At 37.9% G+C, this 19,580-nt stretch overlaps 1 protein-coding gene across 2 annotated transcripts; it reads right to left on the bottom strand.

The window, feature by feature from the left end:
* Nucleotides 1-3,972: 3,972 nt before the first annotated feature.
* Nucleotides 3,973-19,052, bottom strand: LOC138135784 (receptor-type tyrosine-protein phosphatase C). 2 transcript variants are annotated; one of them, XM_069054650.1, is made up of 9 exons: nt 18,669-19,052; nt 9,224-9,291; nt 5,734-8,243; nt 5,274-5,681; nt 5,082-5,219; nt 4,895-5,023; nt 4,703-4,846; nt 4,417-4,647; nt 3,973-4,354 (listed from the first exon to the last, which is right to left on the bottom strand). In XM_069054650.1, exons 2-9 carry the CDS (start codon nt 9,249-9,251, stop codon nt 4,301-4,303), a joined length of 3,642 nt encoding a protein of 1,213 aa, XP_068910751.1. In that variant the 5' UTR covers nt 9,252-9,291; nt 18,669-19,052; the 3' UTR covers nt 3,973-4,300. The 2 variants fall into 2 exon arrangements, with proteins under 2 accessions (XP_068910751.1, XP_068910750.1); XM_069054649.1 differs by having other exon boundaries at nt 4,417-4,650; nt 18,669-19,042.
* Between the last annotated feature and the right edge of the window lie 528 nt (nt 19,053-19,580).

Here is a 19,580-nt window from a genome sequence, read left to right as displayed (position 1 = left end):
TAAATGATAATTAACAGTAACTTTAGCTGTTCGCTTTGTGGCTTTGTCCAACATTTCAGCAACACTGTTGCAGAAATTGAAAAATAGCACACAAAAATTTAGTGTCAACATGAGCCTTACCATTGTTTTGAGATAATGGGAGGCCATGGAAATTTTGCATTTAATTTGGTAGTAAAGCTGTCTGTTGAATTAGGTTTTGTTTTTCTAAGTTTGAGGTTATAAATAGCATCAATGTCTAGTGCATTGTTGTCAGTTTTACTACTTTGCAATAGAAGAATACTCAGACATCGCGGGAAGTTCAGCAACATGTTATGTTCATTTTGATAGGTCCGCATGTCAGGCATTTTTAGTAACGGAAATCAAACAGTGTGTCCAACGTTAAAAAAATAAATCATGGCCTCCTATTATCCCAAAACAACGTGAACGGTGGTTACTTAAAGATTGATTTATTTTATTAATGGTAATCCCTACTTTACCAGTTCAGCGTTACAGATATTGCACCAAAATAAAAATCGAAAAATTAAAAAAGTAATTAACGCGGAGTAAATAAAATTATCCTTCGAAAAAAATAAAATTACCCACCACTTATCTTAGGCAATGATGACAAATTTTCTTATGAATGTTATCAAACAAAACTCCAGTCGATAACAAAAACATCGTTTTCCACAACAAATAACTGACTGGCTGCGGTATATTTACTGAAAATATACCTAACAAGTAATTTTTTTTTACTATGTAGTAAACTTATTGATTGTCCAAGACATTTTGAATTTTTTTAACACATTGCAGCATGGGTTTAGTCATATCTTGACTATTTGGGTACAAAACAAAGAACACGAGTTCCAAGAAGTCTAAATATGATTTTAATTTTTCTATTGTGTAACAGATTTATTTTGTCACTAAAAAATTATTGGTCACTGCGTAGGTATAAGAGATACATTCATTCCAACCGCAATGGCGAATTTGCATTGCAAAGTTGGTCAAAGTAATTTTTACCTGAATTTTGAAAGTGTCTCAACGAGCATATTTTAAAATGTTTAATTGCTTTGGTTTAAACAAAAAACGGTTGTGACTCACTTACTTTATGACTTTTTTGTCGCTCGGAAAATTTACAATATGATTCTTTCATACTTTGAAACAAAAAGGATCAAAAGCCGTTTTTATTTTTAGACTTTCTGTGGCACAGCAAGTTTTGCTTTTAGTCGGTTGTGCTCTTTTACCGCGAGTATAAAACATAAATAGACCGACTTCGGCCACTTATCATTTCCGCTCAACTTCCACTTCCAAATATACACTGATTTGAAAAAAAACCAACGATTAAGATTAGTTGAACGACTCTATTAAAATCTTCTTAAAACGAACATGTTAAGAAACGACGGTTAAAAACCGCAAAGCAATTAACGAAAGCTCGCTTTTCAAATGTTCATGTGGTCATAAAATTATTAATTTTATTAGATGGCCAGATAAGACATTTCCTACAACCATAATGTCATAAATATGTTTCCAATGGAGGAAGCAGTTCAGCAAAATATGACGCTAATATGTTTTGGTATAAAATTCCAGTTTGAGATTTATGGCAAGCCTATCTGCAGCTTTTCAAGATCTAGCGCTGTCAATAATTATCGGATAATTGCGAAAGTAGTCGATAATTGATTTGCACCTCCTGCTGTTGTACCAATGTGGACTGTTCCGTGAATGATCTATAGAAACCAGACAAATCTGTACAAGAAAGGAATATGTAATTAAAATTAGTCAAAGGATTCTACTAAAATGTTCTTGGAAAAACAAACAGCTAGGAAATTACTAATTAAAAAATTAAAAACAATTACCAAAAATCCCGCTGTCCAAACGTTCATGATGTCATTGTCAAATTGCTAGTTTTATTTTATTTGTAGAGTATTTGAAAACAAACGGAGATGTAGGGGTAATAGGTATAAAGCCATGATCAAACAGTTTATTGTTTCCAGTTTTTATTTCATTTTTACAGCATTTTCAATGAAAGGAACATAGTAACTTATCCTAAAGCATTTATTATTTATTTATAAAAGGATTATTTGCAATTGGAGTGGTCTCAGTCTTTGAGCTGTCATAATAGCTGTTCGGAATAACGCTCATTCGTGGGAATAATTAGGATAATTAATGGTTGGATGAAAAAATACAGATTTTATGTAATCGTCTATTATACCTCATCACGTAATTGCTTCCTTTACATCCGAGTATAATCCCTGAAATTGAACAAATTTTAAATTTTATTTTTTGTTTGAAAAATATAAAAATAAAATAAAGTGGTAACAATTCAGGAAAATTAAATTAAATATTAATTAGGTAATCATAACTTGTCCCATAAAATTATTTTAAATCATTAGCGGGGCCACAAAATGTGTTCACCGTTGAAGCCATCACTCTATCTTTTAAATTACAAATGTATCTGTAAACCAGTTCAATCCGTACACGTATCGCTTGTTGCTGTGCATTGCAATAATAATCACTAAACAGAGACGAATCGAAAGGACGTTTTTTCCCTGCTTTTAATATTTTTTACATAATGTAGGCAGAATGCTTTAAACGACTTATCTTTATGTTCTCGATTACGTACAGGTTTGCAAAACCAATGATGTTTTAATTTTTTTTTTATTGTAAAGGTAGCCTAGCAGATTTATCCAGTTAAATCTGGGAGAAATCAAACCTTACCTGTTGTGATTTCGCAATATATTTTTAACAAATTCCTGCAAGTTTTATAATTCCACGGCTGCGCTGTAATTAACACAATTAGTTACTGTATATATGATTTTCATATTATTGTACAACCGGGTCAAGTCCTAAACTGCGACACAATTATCCACCAAGAATGTCGCTTTTCAAAAGGACAAAACATTTCCCAAACTGTACAGGATTGAAAATTGACTGTGTAAACATAATTCCTTAAATTCTGCGGCGAGTCTGTGGGATTTTATTTAAATGACGCATCGCGCTTCCCACCCTTAACAAATAAATCTCCAAAATTGAATTTCTCGCTATTTTATAATATTTCAGGCATGCGTCATCGTGTTTCTTAAAAGTCTAGGAAGCGACAACAATTTATAACGTCCATTTATTTGTTTTTTTACCATCGGTTCATTCACACTCAATTTAATACTTTGTAAAATTATGCGTAATTTTTACGTCACGGGTCTAAAGACGTTTATTTTTCTTCCATTTTCTTGTTTATATACGAAATGTTACTAGAGGCCGTAAAGAAACTACTGCATTTATTTTTATACGCAATGTACTTTTTTTTATCTGGGTGCGTGCAGATAATACCATTTAATAAGGTCCTAAATATTGTAAATCATAATTATTCCGGTAATTAAGGACGATTAAAAAAATATTAGATGGCCAGATAACAGATATCTTCTACAGCTATTTTCAATCCAGGAAGTCTTCATATCTTAACCACAATATGACACAGATCAGTTTTAGCAAAAAATTCCAATTGAAGATGTGTGACAGGCCTCTCTGTAACTCTTCAAGATCGAACGCTTTGAATAATTATCGGATAATTGTTATGAACGTCAGCAATTGATTCGAACCTGCTGCTGTGGTATGTGTACTGTTGAAGCAGTGCTATACTGTTTTGTTCTGTAAAAACCAGATAAATCTGTATCTACCCACAGCAAATTAATATTTGATTTAATAATATTGAAATGATTTACCTATAATAAAAATACAACGCAATCACGACATTTTCCTGATCAAAAAAAACGTGTTGAAATTTTTTAACGAATCTTTTATTTGAAGTTAATTTCATTTCCGAGACAGCATGGTGCTCAAATTTTTACATTCTCGTAACTCTCGAAAAGAGATTAATACGTAATGTTTTATTCAAAAAACGATTATTCAATTGTCTTTCGGACAATTCTAATGCATTAAATGCACATTCCTTGGCTGTCTGCTGTTACGTAAGAAGCTGAGTTGGTGCAAATAAATGTTGCATTTTGTATAACTTTTTTTATTATTGACCACAGTCACTGCGAATTCAACAATATAAATCTCTAAATGGTACAACAAAATTCAATACATACATATTTCAATATTGTACAATATAACAATAAATTCTATCTATACAAAAATAATACAGTTTGACTAATCTACAAGTATAATTACTTAGGGTAGAGAGCAATACTATTGTATATACATGGAAATATTTACACAAAGTGGCGGTTGCACCTGAGAAACTAAAAACAAAATGTACAGGTAGTAAAAGGAAATTTGGGAAATTTATTGATTTATTCTGTATCACAAACGAGCCCTTCTTACTAAATTATAATGAATCTAAAGCACCTCCTGTAAGTTTAGTGGCGTACAGATTGATCACCTGAAATAAAAAAAAAGATAATCGTAATTATTATTATATTATGTATTAATAAAATATTGTACCTTGTAAATAAATGCGTATTGTTCCCTGGTTTGTACTGCACTAGCCCTGTCCCTTCTTATTTTATATACTATCCTTGGTACATCAACAAGACGAGTTTGTTCAAATTCTCTTATAGCAATATCACAAGCTATCACCACACCTGTACGTCCTGTTCCAGGACTACAGTGTACTACAACAGGGTTCACCTCGTTTTTGGTCATACCATTGGTCAAGTTTCCATTGGTAACTTCCTTCTAAAAACACAAGTGTTAGTTATGCAACCAGTTATGCGTCAGAGTGTCGTACTCTGTCTATCGAAGCTGACTTCATGTAGCTCCTCGCTTCGATCAAGAAGGCGATGAGCGAATTGGCCTCTATCGGAACTCCTTTTTCGGGCCAACCCAAATACCAGAAGTGTGTCACTTCTCTCCAACTGTTGGAAACCATGTTCTGCAAGAAGAGTTGTCAGTTTTGGTTTGTATAAATTGTCAAGTCCACCTTCAGCTGCACGATCGAGATGATGTATTTGTCCTTGACTTCTCGCTTCTTGAGAGTCACTTGGAAGTCGCCGAAGAGTCGGTGACAGTCCAAGACTTCTGAAGGAGGAAGATAGTCCACACATTTTTCCTGCGCAACATACAAACAATAAGTCTTGCCCCCCATTTCCAAAGGTCCGTTTACTCACCACACCGTTTTCAAAGAGATGTGTCAACATCAGCACCACTTTTGACTGTTGTTCCCAAATCATCCTCCAAAAATCGTCTACTGTGTTTTGCATGGGAGCTTGACAGGCTATGTAGTACCCTTTGGTGTTTTTAGGTCCCTACGATCGTCCATTATTTTTATCAAGTCAAAAACAATCAATTATGCAACTCACGGTGACATAATTTGCATTTATGTAGTCGCTGTTCGGGTAACCGTCAATCAGACTCAGGAAAACACGTGTTTCTGGAAGGGGTATGACATTAGCGTATCTGTTTTTGGTGTCGCATCCTTCCGGAAGCTCGTTAGTCCTGGCCGTGATCTGCGGTATTTCCTCGAACTCCGCCCTCATGTCTTCCAAATTGTTCGCGAACTTTCCCAAAGCGGGAAAGTTCAGTGGATGACTAACCGAAGCGGGATCTTCGAAAGCGGGATTCCCGTACGATCTCTTCGACCCTCTCATCATTCCCTTTCTTCTCACGCTGTTGTAAACTGAAATGTTGTCCATACTGTAGTCATCGAGACTGACAGGTGTGCATCTTTGGCCGTAGTTGAAGCGTTTCTGTCGTTTTCTCATGATGACCTACAAAAATGGCAACGTACAAAAATTGTAAATCTGATATTGCTGATTTTACCAGTAGACCTGCTAGTAGTATCAAGCAGACGGCTCCTATAGAAGAAATGGTGATAGCAGCAATGGTGCCACCATTTTCATCAGGACTGTCTGTGTTGAGCTCGTACGAATCCGACGTTATCGTGTTGTTGTCAGTTATGAGTTCTGCCTCAGTTGTTGAGTCGTTTTGTTCGTTGTATTTGCTGACAGGTAATGAAATCGCGCGATGATTTGGGGTAACAAGAGCAGCTGTCGTAGCTTCTGGTTCTTCAATTTTGATCGGAATATTTTCATAGTTCGTAACAGTTTCAGTCACTGCTTCAGTGGCTACTTCTGTTGTTACTGTCGGTGTTTCAGTTGTCACAACTTCTGTCGTAACATATTGTGTTGTCGATGGTTCCGGCGTCACAGTCACAACTCTTTCTGTAGTAGTAGTGTCATCCCCAAACACCATCCCTTTAGATGTTCTCACAACATTCTCGGTCGTTATCGTCATCTTCTTTACATAACCACTTTCTGGATTGGTAGATTGTGGGGTTTCCGTTGTCGGAACTGATTCAGTTGTTACGTCTTCGACAGTCGTAGTAACACCTTCAGTTGTCGCCACCTCTTCTGTCGTCATCACCGTACTATCAGCCAAGAAAGTTGTGGCCACCGTGGTAGTTTCTTCCTCTCTCATTTGTGTGGTTTCGATTTCGGGCACCACTGTAGTCGTTTCTCTCTCGTATTTCGCAGAAAACACTACTTTTGTAGTCTCAATCTTCGGTTCTTCCGTGGTGGGCGTCTCAGTCTCAACTGCAACCGTTGTTTCCCAAGATGCTTCGATCTTGGGGGGTTCTGTTGCCAAATTGTGCGCACCTGTCGTTTCATTTTTAATCGAAGACGTTTCGATCTTGGGTTGTTCTGTTGCAAAACCGTGCGTTTCGGTTTCAGTTGGGACCACCTCAGTTGTAGTTGTTTCGAGTTCTGTCGGGGCGACGGTTTCGGTTGGTTCTGTTCCAATTCGTATCGAAATAGTCTTTTCTGTTCTGGTTCGAATCGATGGAGTCGTTTGTGTTGTGGTCTCGATGGACGAAACAGTTGCATCTAATTCTGCTTCTGGTCTTGATTCGCTTGCAGTTGTCATGGAGTGCGTCGTAGCCAAATACTCAGTTGACGGCACATTCGTCGTGAGTGTCTCGATCTTAGGAGTTGTGACCGTTGTTTGTTCCACCTTTTGAGTCGACGAAGCTTCACTAGTACTTGAGGGCGCCACAGGAGTTGTGACAGTTGTTTGGTCCACTTTTTGAGTCGATGGAACTTCACTGGTATTAGGGGGCGCCACGTGAATCGGAACAATTTGATTTTCTTGCAGCAACTGTTCCGACTTTTTACTAATAGTGTTACTAGACTCGGTCGTCGAATGAGCAACTTTGATCGACCCTCTCTTCGTGATATCTATCGGAATTCTTCTCGTGTACGCTTCTGCGACACTCTCTTTGTCTCCTTTGGGCTTTTCCGTTGTGGGAAGAATCGCCTTGACCGTCTCCGTCTCAATATTGTTGCTCAATATAGAAATGTGACTCGAGTTTCTGTTCGAAGGAGGTTTAGTAAGAACAATGCTTTTCCTCGTCGTTAAGAGAGTAGTTTTAACCGTCGCGCTTTCCGCTCGTTCCAGCTCACCTTTAACCGGTATCAGATTAGATATAGTGGATGCTTCAACTTTTCCCTCTTTCACCGGCTCTTTCGCAATCGTATTATTTCCACTGTCGTCTTCATCGATCACGACTGTATCGTTGTACGATGAGCGGAAATTCAAATTGGTCCCGGCTTCGACCACCAGATCTTTGTTCAAAGAATTCTTGCCGGCTGTGTCGTTGCTGATTATGTTTTTGTAATTGATGTAGTCCAGATTGGCGTCGGTGTCGTTTTTCTGCGTCTCCTCGTACATTTCCTTCAAATTGAGATTCTCCTTAGACTGGGATTCCAACGCCAATTCGTGCGAATCGTCGATGTGTTCCAGCTCCTGGTCGACGCTTTTCACGGCTTCTTTGTACTTGTGGTCAAAAATCGAGCTCTTGGGAGTTGTCAACTCCGATTCAAAACTGAACTCCGCCACATGATCGTGCTGTTTGGCGGTGGTCGCTTGGAAGTCGTAGTCGGGGTCTATGAATTTTTCAGTATCTGGTGAAACCGGTAGCTTGTAGACATTATTCTTATTGTGGAACTCCTTCGACACAAACTTTTCTATGTCGATGGACCTCGCGGGGTTCTTGCTTTCCGACTGGCCACTCTTCTTGAACGATTCAGCTTTTTGCAATTTACTTACTACACTATTTTGTTTATCTAGAGTTTTGTTATCTTCAGTACTAAAATCAGTCTTTGGTTTGCTACTCTCTTCGCTGAGATTCCCTGGTTGCGTCGTCCTCTCAATTTCAATTTTTTGAAGTTTGTCGGTCGATTTGCCGTCCCCATTGCTCTCGACTTGGCGGATCGGGCGGCGCAAATGTGCGGTTTGAATAGACCAACAGCATAACAAAACCAGGACCGTACCTGAAACCACCAATCGTTACAAATTTCGAACTCACACTTTACACAAAGTGTTTGATTCACGGTGAAGGAACAAAGACCATGACCGTCCGCAACCGATGTCAAAGAAATAACGGAAGCGGCGTTTAAGTGTGTGTTAAATGCTTTAACTGTATCGACATGGCGTCTGCTACGCTTTTTGAAGCTCATTCTTTTTGATTAGGACAATGACACCACAGACACGGTAGACTTAATTATATTACTCTCGGGTTTATTCTGGCACACGGCTTTGAACCACATGACCATACATGTACAAAACTGAACGCAGCCATTCTCGTCAGTGCTGAGACAAGTTGCATTATTATTCCAGCCCTGACCAGACAAAAATTCTCACAGAAACGTTGCATCAAAACCCACAACCACTACGCTACAATTATCTAAACAATAAAGAGGTAAAGGGTGAATCAGCAAAACGACCTCCAGATGGTGCGTTTTGAGAATGAAATAATTTCGATTAGATTAAATCTACGAGAGCAATAACAATGAGTAATAGGAGCATTGTTTGTACTCTTGGAGGAATTTTCGCATTACTAGCGAATTTCGTGTCACAAAAACAACCAATAAATCACCAGAGTAATTGTCCTTGCTCGTAACAATGTATTTTTCAATCTCAAATTGTCAGCGGTGGTCGCCTCCTCTGGTCACATAACTGGCTCAAAGACGTCACTGGTTTTTATGAGAGGAGGATTAGGTATACGCAACGAATGATATTTACAAGTTAGATTATGCAAATTGCGAAAAGTGAGTGCTGTAATGACAAATTTTGGCCATCATAAAACCAAATGAGAGATACGTAACCAGTAACAAAGCCGTGTGCTTGAATTCTCAAACATTTGAATTGCAGATGAGTCATTTAACACAAACACAAGCCAATTTAGTAAATTTCTAATTAGTCGAAATGTCAAAAGTCAAATAAAACTGGCAAAAAAATAAAATAGACATACCTAGCATGAACCGAACCGTGAAGCCCATAATGATGGCATTGTTACTATGATCACCAAATGTTGATTATCTGAAACCAAATAATAATAGTTAAGCGAGATTTGTGTAAAATAAATTTTATAATACCCTTCTTATTCGATAAGATTAGATATGTGGAATTTAATTAAAAGTGTCACCGGGATTACGCACTTGGGGACTATCTCTATTCTGTTTCCGTCCAAAATGATCGTTACATCAACAATTTTTATTGACTTCGTATAAAGAGCTCGAAGGCCGATTTGCCTTAAACACGCATCATTCAAATGTAAATTTTTTCAAGCCGCGATCAAATAATTAGTTTGAATTGGATAATCGCGGAGGTTTTTTCCTGCGCACTTATCCATTATGTCCCAATAATGTGAATTGGTTTGCCACAATTAAAACGTTATCGGAGGACAAAAGCGAATTCTGCGAACGCTGCGTTTGGAGAGGTAGTGACGCGGTCGTCATATTGTGTGACGAGCTGTACATCATCCATCTGTTCTCTATCACGATCTAGGTGCGTCGAGAATGCAGTTCCCTCAGGAGTGCAGATTTTGACACGTGACTAGAAGTCAATGCCACTCTGTCGATAAAAGCGACAGGACACGTGTATTGTCCTTACTCATGACCATCAACTTGTGTGAAAATGTCAGTGGTAGTACACCCACAGCGACCAATTCGCAAGCGTGTCCCACTTAGCGACTCTCTTCAGACCAAATTGGTATGTAGGTGACAACATCTAGATTTTGGTCGTGCATACAAATCCGCCTTTTCTTATTCGGGTGTGATTGCATTTCCTGCAAATCTGATCGAGTGGCGCTCCCATTGAATAATCTCTTTGAATACAGTTACTCCAAAAGAAACAACTCCGCCAGACATCAATACCTTTTCAACAGCTCGAAGCGAAATTTGTACCGTTACATCTATCTAGGCGAGCATCATTTTCCACGCATTGGTGGAAAGTTGACTAGAAAACTACTTTTTGCCAAAATCTCTCGTTATATAAGCGCATCATCGGATTTTAAAGGAACTGGCGGTTCCAAAGAGCGCACCCGACTCTTTGTCTTTTTGCAAATTGCGCAACAAGTGGTAGTTCGGAGCGGCGAAAAAATGCGAAAAGAGAAAGTGCCGGCAGATATGGAGCACGAATCAGTTTTCCGAATTGACGGTTGGGTCAAGTTACAGTTAGCTAAAATGAGTTGCACGTTTTCGGCACAAATAGCATATTTTTGACATTTGAAAAGTGAACGGTCTCGTAGAGTCACAAAGGCGATCCTTGAAGCACGCCCGCTGTGTAAAAATGAAAGGAAACAGCACGTTCGTGTCTCTCGAAGAATGCTAAACTTCCTTCTTGGAAATATCTCCGGTAGAGCGTCCAGTTGATTTAACTAATGGTGGCCTCTGGTCATCCTGACATAACCGGTGGTCACCTTGACTCTAAAATCTGCGGAATTGTACACTTTTTACGCTTCCAATACCAATTAAAAAATGTTTTTTTGCGCGAGGAAAATATTTTGTTTGTGTGCTTATGTAACATTGTTATTGGGTTTTACCGATGGTTCGAGGTGCGCAAACAGTCCCGTGGACAAACTTTCCGTTCGTAAAAAAAGTATTCAAAAGAATCCTTCGTGTCTGCATGTAAAGTAGTGTTTTCGTGGGGACACAATAGAGCCTCACCTTCCACTTGTTTGTTATTCAAAGACGTCCCCGACGTCTTCGCATACACAAACGTCAATGTAACTAACCTTTACTGGTTTCTCTCCAAGAACTGGAGTTTCGTCATTCTGTGGCGAAACTTGTCCTGTTGCTAATGATCTTGATGCTATCGGCGAGGTAATACTAACGGAAATACTAATAAAATCTATGTTTGTTGTATCAACGCACTTGTTCAACAATAGAAAGCTGATAGTGTTTTTTAATTGGCGGCGATAAATAATCACGTGCGAGATTCCACCAGTTACAGCATTCAAAATCGCAGATTTGAATCACTTTCGGATCGAACGGTGGATTTTCTCTCGTCATCGAGAAGACACTGAAAGTTGCTTCAAATTAATTGCAGCAATTACTTCCTGAAACTAACGTTTAACAGATGGGGTCATTAAAACCCGGAGTTGTTAAAGCTCTTTGTCGAAATTGAGGTCAAAGTGTTGAACTGATGCGCTGAAAATTGGAAATTCGCCGGTCCAGTTCGAGGAACTAATTATGTAAATTTTTTCCGCCGAAAAATAAATTAGCAGCGGTGTTATGTAAGCGTCTTGATTTTAAATGATTCGATCCAGATGAATGATTAGCAGTTGATAAAGCGACAACGAGTCCCGGATTTCTGTGCCATCACTCTTCTTCCAACAAACAAGAGAAAGAAGTGCTAACTGGAGAATTAGCGCGATCTCTGTTTGGATGTTGGACGTTATACAATCTTCGCGATCTGAAAGTAACTGTGATCTGTCCAAAAACTCCACTTTTTGAGTGACTCGCGACTACTTTGAATAACAGTCGAAAAACTCGCAGATCGAAACGGCTATAATTGCAATTTTTAATTGACCAGTTTGCAAGAAAGTTCCTAAAAACTGGTTAGGAAGCGGTCAAGACTCTTTGCTTTTTTCGAAGACCAGGAGTTAAACAATTTTATGGCGATTTTTTAAAAAAGAAAAATTCGCCTCGAGAGAATCGAATCTACCTTCAAATCTCTAATCCGGTGTCTCGCTGCTCCGGCGAGGTTACTCAAGGTGAATTTCGTTGTTGCCATAAAAATTTGTAGGATTTTTGTGTGGGTCATTTCAAAGATAAAACTGCTCAAGATTCAACACTTGTTTATTGGCCAATTTCACTTTATTTAGAAAACCACGAACAGGGAAACTAGATTACTTTTGAGTGAAGAAGAACTAGGAGTGGTAGCGTGGTAACAATGGTGGTCGAACCCGCATCAACAAACTTGCGTTTGTGTACTTTCTGTTGGGTGTATGAAGGACAAGGCTTACAAGTTGCCAACTGACTCAGACTTTACAGCACAACAGTCAAAAATGTGTGACGTAGAAGCTACCTGGAATTGGGATAGGTCACAAAAGACACATGTCAAGTTGAATGAGAAATTGACAGTTACCAATTTTAGACAGTATGAGTCATGCTCAAGTCGAGTGAACCCTAGGCTAACAGCAACAGCGTTACTAATTGGCAGTTTTTTGTCTGTCTTAAGTAAATTGAACAGAATTAGAATCGGTCAAACTTTCGATTTTTTTGCGTGAGATTAAAAATGGTACCTGAATTACATCTTTCACTCAGTTACCAAGCGAATTGCAACCAATTAAACATACTAAATGATTTCTTTATTCTAGAGAGTTAAACGTCTCAAAAAAATTGATAAACTAATTTCTGTTTCGTATCTATCTTAATAAAATACTGCTCAAAATTCACTAAAATTGTTCTATCAAGTGCGGAAAGAGGATTACAACAAATTTTCCAAGGATTTCAAAAAATTATGTACTGTCGCGAGCAAAAAATTCTGGTCGTCAATGTCATTTCAAAATTTGGTTAGGTTGTCACAAATAAAAAAATTTCCCTGCCTGATTATGCCCACGTCAACAAAGTGTCAAAAAATTAATTAATCAATGTCAATTCATGTCATACAACATGATGATAGGTTATGATATTTAAGACCGTTTTACAATAGAGCATTTTCCATTGCGTCAAAGAATGATTTTGACGACCAGTTTTTTTTGCTCGCGACAGTACTATTGGGAGCATAAAAAGTGGGACATCAAATTTCTGTCAGTTTTGAAAAATTCGATGTAGTTCAAGCTTTATTGTCATTTTTTTTTTGACACTATTCTAGCTGACAGTTTTAAAAATTTATTTTAGACTCCCATTTTTCTTTTCAACCTACAATACTTAATGACAACGTCAATCGATTCACAAAATAGGGTTACAATCAGATAAGGGTTATTTCGCATTAAAAGTCAAGACAATGACGTTGATGTCCCACTTTTTTTGCCCGCAATAGTACGCCAGTGGTGGATTGTATCGGGCGTTCAAATGAAATCCTGGGCTGGGAAGGCGTTGGAAACGGTCAATTGTTTTGCTTTTTTAAAGTGTAAAATGACAGTTGTAATTATAGCATGTTGACAGCTAACCTAAAATTTATAAACAAAAAAGCTTTGTTTTTTCTTTCTTTGCAATGTTTTACATTAAAAATTGGAATAATTACCGATTCCTATTCTCGAAGCAAATATATCTAAGGGCGCCTAAACATAAACAAATGTCATTCGTGTCAAACGGCGGGAAATTCAAACTTTTCATGTTTTCATTTGAACGCATGATATAAGCACATGGTAGTGTGCGTCACAAAATTTTGAATCGACGAGTCATGCCAATTTTATTCAAGTCACAATAAGAAATGTAAAATATTTGTCGCATCAGGCAAACAAAGAAAGTTCTACTTTGGTGAACAAATATTTAACTTTAACCACATATTTAGCTTGTCGCTGGCTCACTGTATAATCTTCCAATTTTCTCATCCACTTTTGCCATGAGAAACATTCTTATAAAAATATTTAACGACACGTAAAACCTCCATAAAGAGTTTTGTAGTAAAACGAAGTGCATTATTTTTTAGTACGCCCACCACTTTCCCACATTTTATTACGTTGTGATAACGAACAATTACGCTTTTACGTCCGGATAAATAAAGAAGTCTCGTCATAAAAATATATTGCAACTGAAACACTGAAACCATTGTGTATCGATCGATTTTTTGGTCCCGCCGCGTAAATTGAAATCTTGACAATTCGTTTCCCGGCGCAACAAATTGTTGCTAATGCGAAGAGTGCAACTGGCACAACGCTGAATTTAAATATCATACATTCTCTTCGCGTTGCAAATGTTGCGTACCTTGAGCCAGTCACGATTTTTGTTTTGTATTCATTATAACCGGGACAAGTTATATTTTTTGACCTCTTCTAGTTTATCCTCTGACGGGAGGCACTCCTCGTTTCGGACAACAATGGATTCTTTTTTTTCAAGTCGTGTAAGACGATTTGCTTCATCGCCCGTCCCGTGGCGCAACGCCATAATTGTTGATTGTTGTATTAGCGTAAATAATATGTAATAAGCAGGAAACTTATGTTTGTTTGGGTGTAATCCGTGACTCGGTTCACACCCATTTTGCTACAATAAGTCACAAGAATTTCTCACGGACAATAGAACCAACGAAAGTGTTTCAGACTCGTACAACACTTGTAATTTTATTTCTATTATTATGTAACCGACCGTGTTATCTAATGGTGCGCATGTTACACAAATTTTCGTCAATTCTTCGTTTTTATGCTTCATTATTTTTTCGTGGCCGACCGTTATTGCATAAACAACATATTATTTCGGTCAACAAATTGCAAAATTGCCTCACGCAACGATCACCTCACAAAAGATAACGGAGTCAACGGATTAAAAATTATTTCAAAAGGAATCATACCACACGACTCGTAAAAAAGCTTTTAAGGCTGAGTAATTTTGTCTAAAAAGCAATTAAAATTTACCGTTCCTCAGCCGCTGCTTTGTCACACAAAAACTGCTAAAAACCTAGAAATGAACTAAAAGTGCAGGAAATTTGACTCTCGTACGATGCTCTACGCCTACTTGATGGTAACAAACACCGTGTTTGCTTTCGGAGATAATGAACGAAGCCCGCGAACGTTTGACGCAAACGATTCCAGTAATACTAAAAATGTGCAATTTACAAGTTCAAACAGCTACTTTACACTCATTTGGCAGAAAACAATCAGCCAATTCACCGAAACTAGACAATTTTCTACCGTCCCAAACATTTTCAATTGGTGTCAGATCGGGTCCATTGGACAAATACACTTTTCCTTCTTGAAATAATAATTCTTCTCTTGGTTGCATCGAATCTGGTCCGTAAAATTTTCCATTTTCTTAATTGTTTGAGTTTCGCAAAAATTCTTCTGATTCATTACCCACGACCATCATTTCGTCTTGATTGTTCAATTCTGGTTAATGGTAATGAGTCCAGACCAAGGTTAGCCGAGTAATAACAACTCAAGTAATATTTTATGAGCGTACATTGATCGATGACATTTTTCACTTTCCAACAGGATTTGAGCCTACTTCTTGACAAGAGTGTCACAAATTTTGGTCTGTGGGCGTGTCAGAGGTGGACTAATCGAATAAGTTAATGAAAATGACATAATCGCTGGTCGGCGCACTGTACATGGTTCGTTAAATCTATTTAATAGTTGGCAGATTACCATTTCCTAGCTTCCTATCAGGAGAAATCTCAATTTTCAAACGAGAAGTATGGCAGGCGAGTTCTTATTTACTCTTGGGTTGCTAACCGTAACTGCTTTCAAATCACTTCCGCAACTTGCAGGAAGATAATAAAACGCTAACAGTACTGTCCAACCTCTTTGCATAACTGACCAATCATCTGATTTTTTAACGATTTGTGCCGAGAATTAACCAAAACAGTTTATACTAATGAAATATGATTAAGTGTTAATTCGTGGCAATTACTCCATGAAATAAGCGAACCGTTGTGGGTTATGCTAATTGAAAGATCCTCAAGGACTTTTTTCCTGCGGGTTTACCGAACTGAATGATACTTCTGCAACGCAGAGATTTCGAAATTACGCACCACGAGTTGAAATTATTACGTGACCAAATTGATAAGTGTTAGAACAGAGAATAGTGACCTAGTCTTATATCTAATATTAACCAGTGACGCGTTTACGGATGCCCCAAGGGAAAGTGGCGTTTCCGTTCGGCTTAAGAGGCCACTGGCTACTATGATAAAGGCCATTTGGCAATATAATAATCGAAAAAGTCACCGCAAGGTTCCACAAAAACAATATCGCGAGGTCTGCGTTCAGAAGAAGCCACAAAATTGAATGGAAGGTTGACGAAAAAAAATTAATATTACATGTGGTGTAAGGTGTGCGGTTTGGTCTTAGCAAAGAATTCGCGCGGTTGCCAGAATGTCGGGTTTCAGTGATGCGTGAAGCTTCATTTTTCAAAAAATAAATAATTAGTGTTAGCCTCATAATAATTACCTTGCTCGGGAGCAAACACATGGCCACGATTAAGTCGATTTGCTTGGCGAGTTATGTGGCACAAAGACAACAGGATGTTTCAAAAATAACAGAAAAATAGTCGTAGTGCCAATAAGAAAAGTCGAACAGGATCGACGAGATGAGTTCCAGTTCTTTAACAATGAGCGAAACGAGCCAAAATTGTTGGTGGATTCTTCTGTTTAAGCGCTGGTAGTTCTTGTTACGCTCCAAAAATGCGTAATTGTACAGATAGTGAAAATAATTTTCAGAGGAAAGTGTTTGAAATTGTGGCAGATCCAGATCGCGGATCAGGAAAACGTCGCATCGTGAAAGTGCATGGGTTTGTAACAAGACACGTCACGCTGTAACAAGAAAATTGGCGGACAATTGCCATCCTGAAGCATGAAAATTCAATTTCTAATTGCACAAGTCAGAATTGAAATATTTTTTCATTTTTTTCAATATCGGAATTGCAAGAAAATGCACAAAGTGAAACTGTCTCAGGTGAATTTCTGCTCTGTTTCCATCAAAAGGCGTGGACCAGTGAGCATGAAATGCGTTTTTTTGTGAGTTCTAGTCGTATATTTTTTAATAACGCAACGGTTATGCAAGTTTTTGAAATTGATCGTGAGCAATTTTATCAAGAGCCTGTTATGCCACTTTTCACATTATTTTCTACAAGGTTGAGTTAACCATAATTTAAATATTTGCACCTTTAAGTGTTTGTGCAATGTTTGTGGGTACTTAAAATTATCGTTACAAATTTACTTATTCCCTCTTTTACACCTAGCGATAAACAGCTCTTTTAAAATGGGTGTGGACGTAGAGATTACGACCCAAATATTATCATACCCGATGATATTTTATTCAGGCGTTAATGGATGGTACTGGAATTAAACAATACTTTCTACGATTACTTCGCTTCTAAATGGAAAGTTGCGACGAAAAACTCGAGGACAATAATAATGACAGATGGCAAAAAATTTGCAACTGCTCAGGGTAGTGTTGGTCATCGCAATTTCACAATCCCAGTGGTATTTTACAAATGTGGCAACCGCGCCGAAGGAGATCTTGCATTACCGATCCTCACCATATTTTTTATTCAATATTTGGCAATAATTTGAATTGAAAATGTTCCCCGTTTGGTTCACACAGCGTCGTTTCGTCAGACAATAAAATTGTTATGAAGGAAATCGATGAAAACATTTCAGTGGTTTCCAGTACATTTTTTTGACTAGTGAAAATTCCGTTAGGTCATTCTTTTCGCGTTAACCGTTCAAGTTAAACATTAGATCGACTGACTTACTTAATGCAGCAATTCGACCGGTCATAAATTCTTCAACGAACAAACTAAAGCTGTTTATGATGAGTTTTTATGACATGCTGATGTTCACTACCGTTTTGAAGCACGAAAGCTCAATTTTGATGTTTCCTACCGTACAAAAAAAAATCAAAATGTATGGAATTAGCTCGGCAACCTTAGCTGACGCCAAAGCAAAAAATTTATTTATATAGAGTTGTAATCAATTTTTTCCGTCTTCAGCAAACCGTGCAATAACAATCCAAATTGCCGACAAAAACACATTTTTTATTGGTATTTTATAGGACTATAATTAACGGTGACACGTTTCGTTTGTATTTTGTGTACAAGTATATATAATCATTGTCAAGGTAACACAAAAACACGTGGGCTATATGTACCGAGTGTTGCGAAAATTTATAGTGCAGTGCAAAGCATGAGTAGGAAAAAACATATTCTGCCTTTGCCTGCGGAAAAAATCAGTTCAAAATTGTTATTTTGAGGTCAATTTGTGGTACTCAAGTTTTAAACTTTCCTGTTAAAAATTCCTGATTAATTGACAATCGTACAAATTCCTGCGTTCACCTTGCAGGGATTCTGCGTAGCAGTTTTTTTGGATTTAAAAAGAAGCTGAGTTATCTGCAATACACTAAACATAAAACATAGTGAAACGTGAGGCCATTTCGATAATCGTTTCCTTGGATAATTCCAACAACAATTTTAGTTTCGATAGTGATAAAGTTGTGTTTTAAGAATTTTTCCAGTGATAATCAGAAGTCGTGCGAATGACCGTAAATATTGTTCTGAGCGCAAATTTTCAGTGCTCAATTGTCACGCTCACTATTGAGGTTAATTACTGTTGAAAGTCTCATTGATTTTGCAACACAACATACCTAGCCAATGCGTACTAGGAAGCCGAGGTACGACAACAAACAAAGCAAAGAAGAACCAGACAAAAACATGTTTTGCTCCTCGGACTCGTTAGGAGGCTGACAAAAACGCTGCTTCAAGTGTCGCAGTAGCTCATTCCGCTTCCTGAAAACGGTAAAAATTGGGAAATCGGCTCACCATAGTAGATATCCGATTTTTGAGCAAGGACGATCGGTGAATATCGATTGAAACTCTCTAGATAAACATCTGAGTTACGAACACAAACACACATACACACGCACTGTCACATGTAGTAAGAAAATAGATTTGCTTGTTGTTATCAGTTGAGACGAGGCCGCTTCTTGTGAACGGTAAAAAGTTCGAAAACGTTGATAAAACGCTGGTAGATGTTGAGGAGAACGTGCGTAGCTTGGGTCTGATGGAGCACGGCGCAGTGGGTAACAGCACCAGCACGAGTTTACCTGGCCGAATCCATCGGACAACTGATTAACAATGAGTCAGGTTTTATCATAGAGTTGTTATGAACGTGGTTACTTGGTAACAGCCGAGGTAACGTCATGCATTCGCTGGATTCGTGCTGCTGAAACGAACATTCCGTTGTGATTTCTCCATGTATTTTGCCTCCGATGCACTGATTCACCACGAGGTTCTTCAGTTCGTTTCTTGTCGTGAATGGGGACGTTTAACTATCGCGTTTTTGCCTGCATTTGACACGAAGAAAGTCTGACGATACGAAAAATCAAACAGATTGAAGAGATTGCACCTGAGGAACGGTCGATTTTTATTGCAAGAGGAAAATATCGAAAGTGCGTCATACCAGTCGTATTTTTTGTTTGTTCTCATTTTAATGTGCGATTAAGCGAATGCACTGAAAAGCAATTACGTGATTTTACGGTCGAAAATGAAAAGTCCTGGGCAAATATGTCCGAGGTTATTTTAGAATGCTTTTTTTAGCACAATGCTCGTTACAATTTTTTTTTTGTGGAATTGTTCGTGTTAATCGATATTTCCACTGGAATTGTTTTTCATCGACGCGACTGATAAAAAATATTTTTTGATTACGGTGTCGGTACGAGACGCCCCCACATG

The sequence above is a fragment of the Tenebrio molitor genome, chromosome 7 (genome assembly GCF_963966145.1).
Source record: "Tenebrio molitor chromosome 7, icTenMoli1.1, whole genome shotgun sequence".
Classification (NCBI taxonomy): domain Eukaryota; kingdom Metazoa; phylum Arthropoda; class Insecta; order Coleoptera; family Tenebrionidae; genus Tenebrio; species Tenebrio molitor.
This window is presented reverse-complemented; position numbering and strand designations above follow the sequence as displayed.

Bases quoted from the DNA above. Each gene is read 5' to 3' on its own strand.
- LOC138135784 (XM_069054649.1), bottom strand. From the start codon at position 9,251: ATGGGCTTCACGGTTCGGTTCATGCTAG. The intron at 4,847-4,894 runs GTGGACTTGACA...CTCTTCTTGCAG, and splicing joins TCTCGATCGTGCAGCTGAAG to AACATGGTTTCCAACAGTTG. The intron at 4,651-4,702 runs GTACGACACTCT...TTGTGTTTTTAG, and splicing joins AGTCAGCTTCGATAGACAGA to AAGGAAGTTACCAATGGAAA.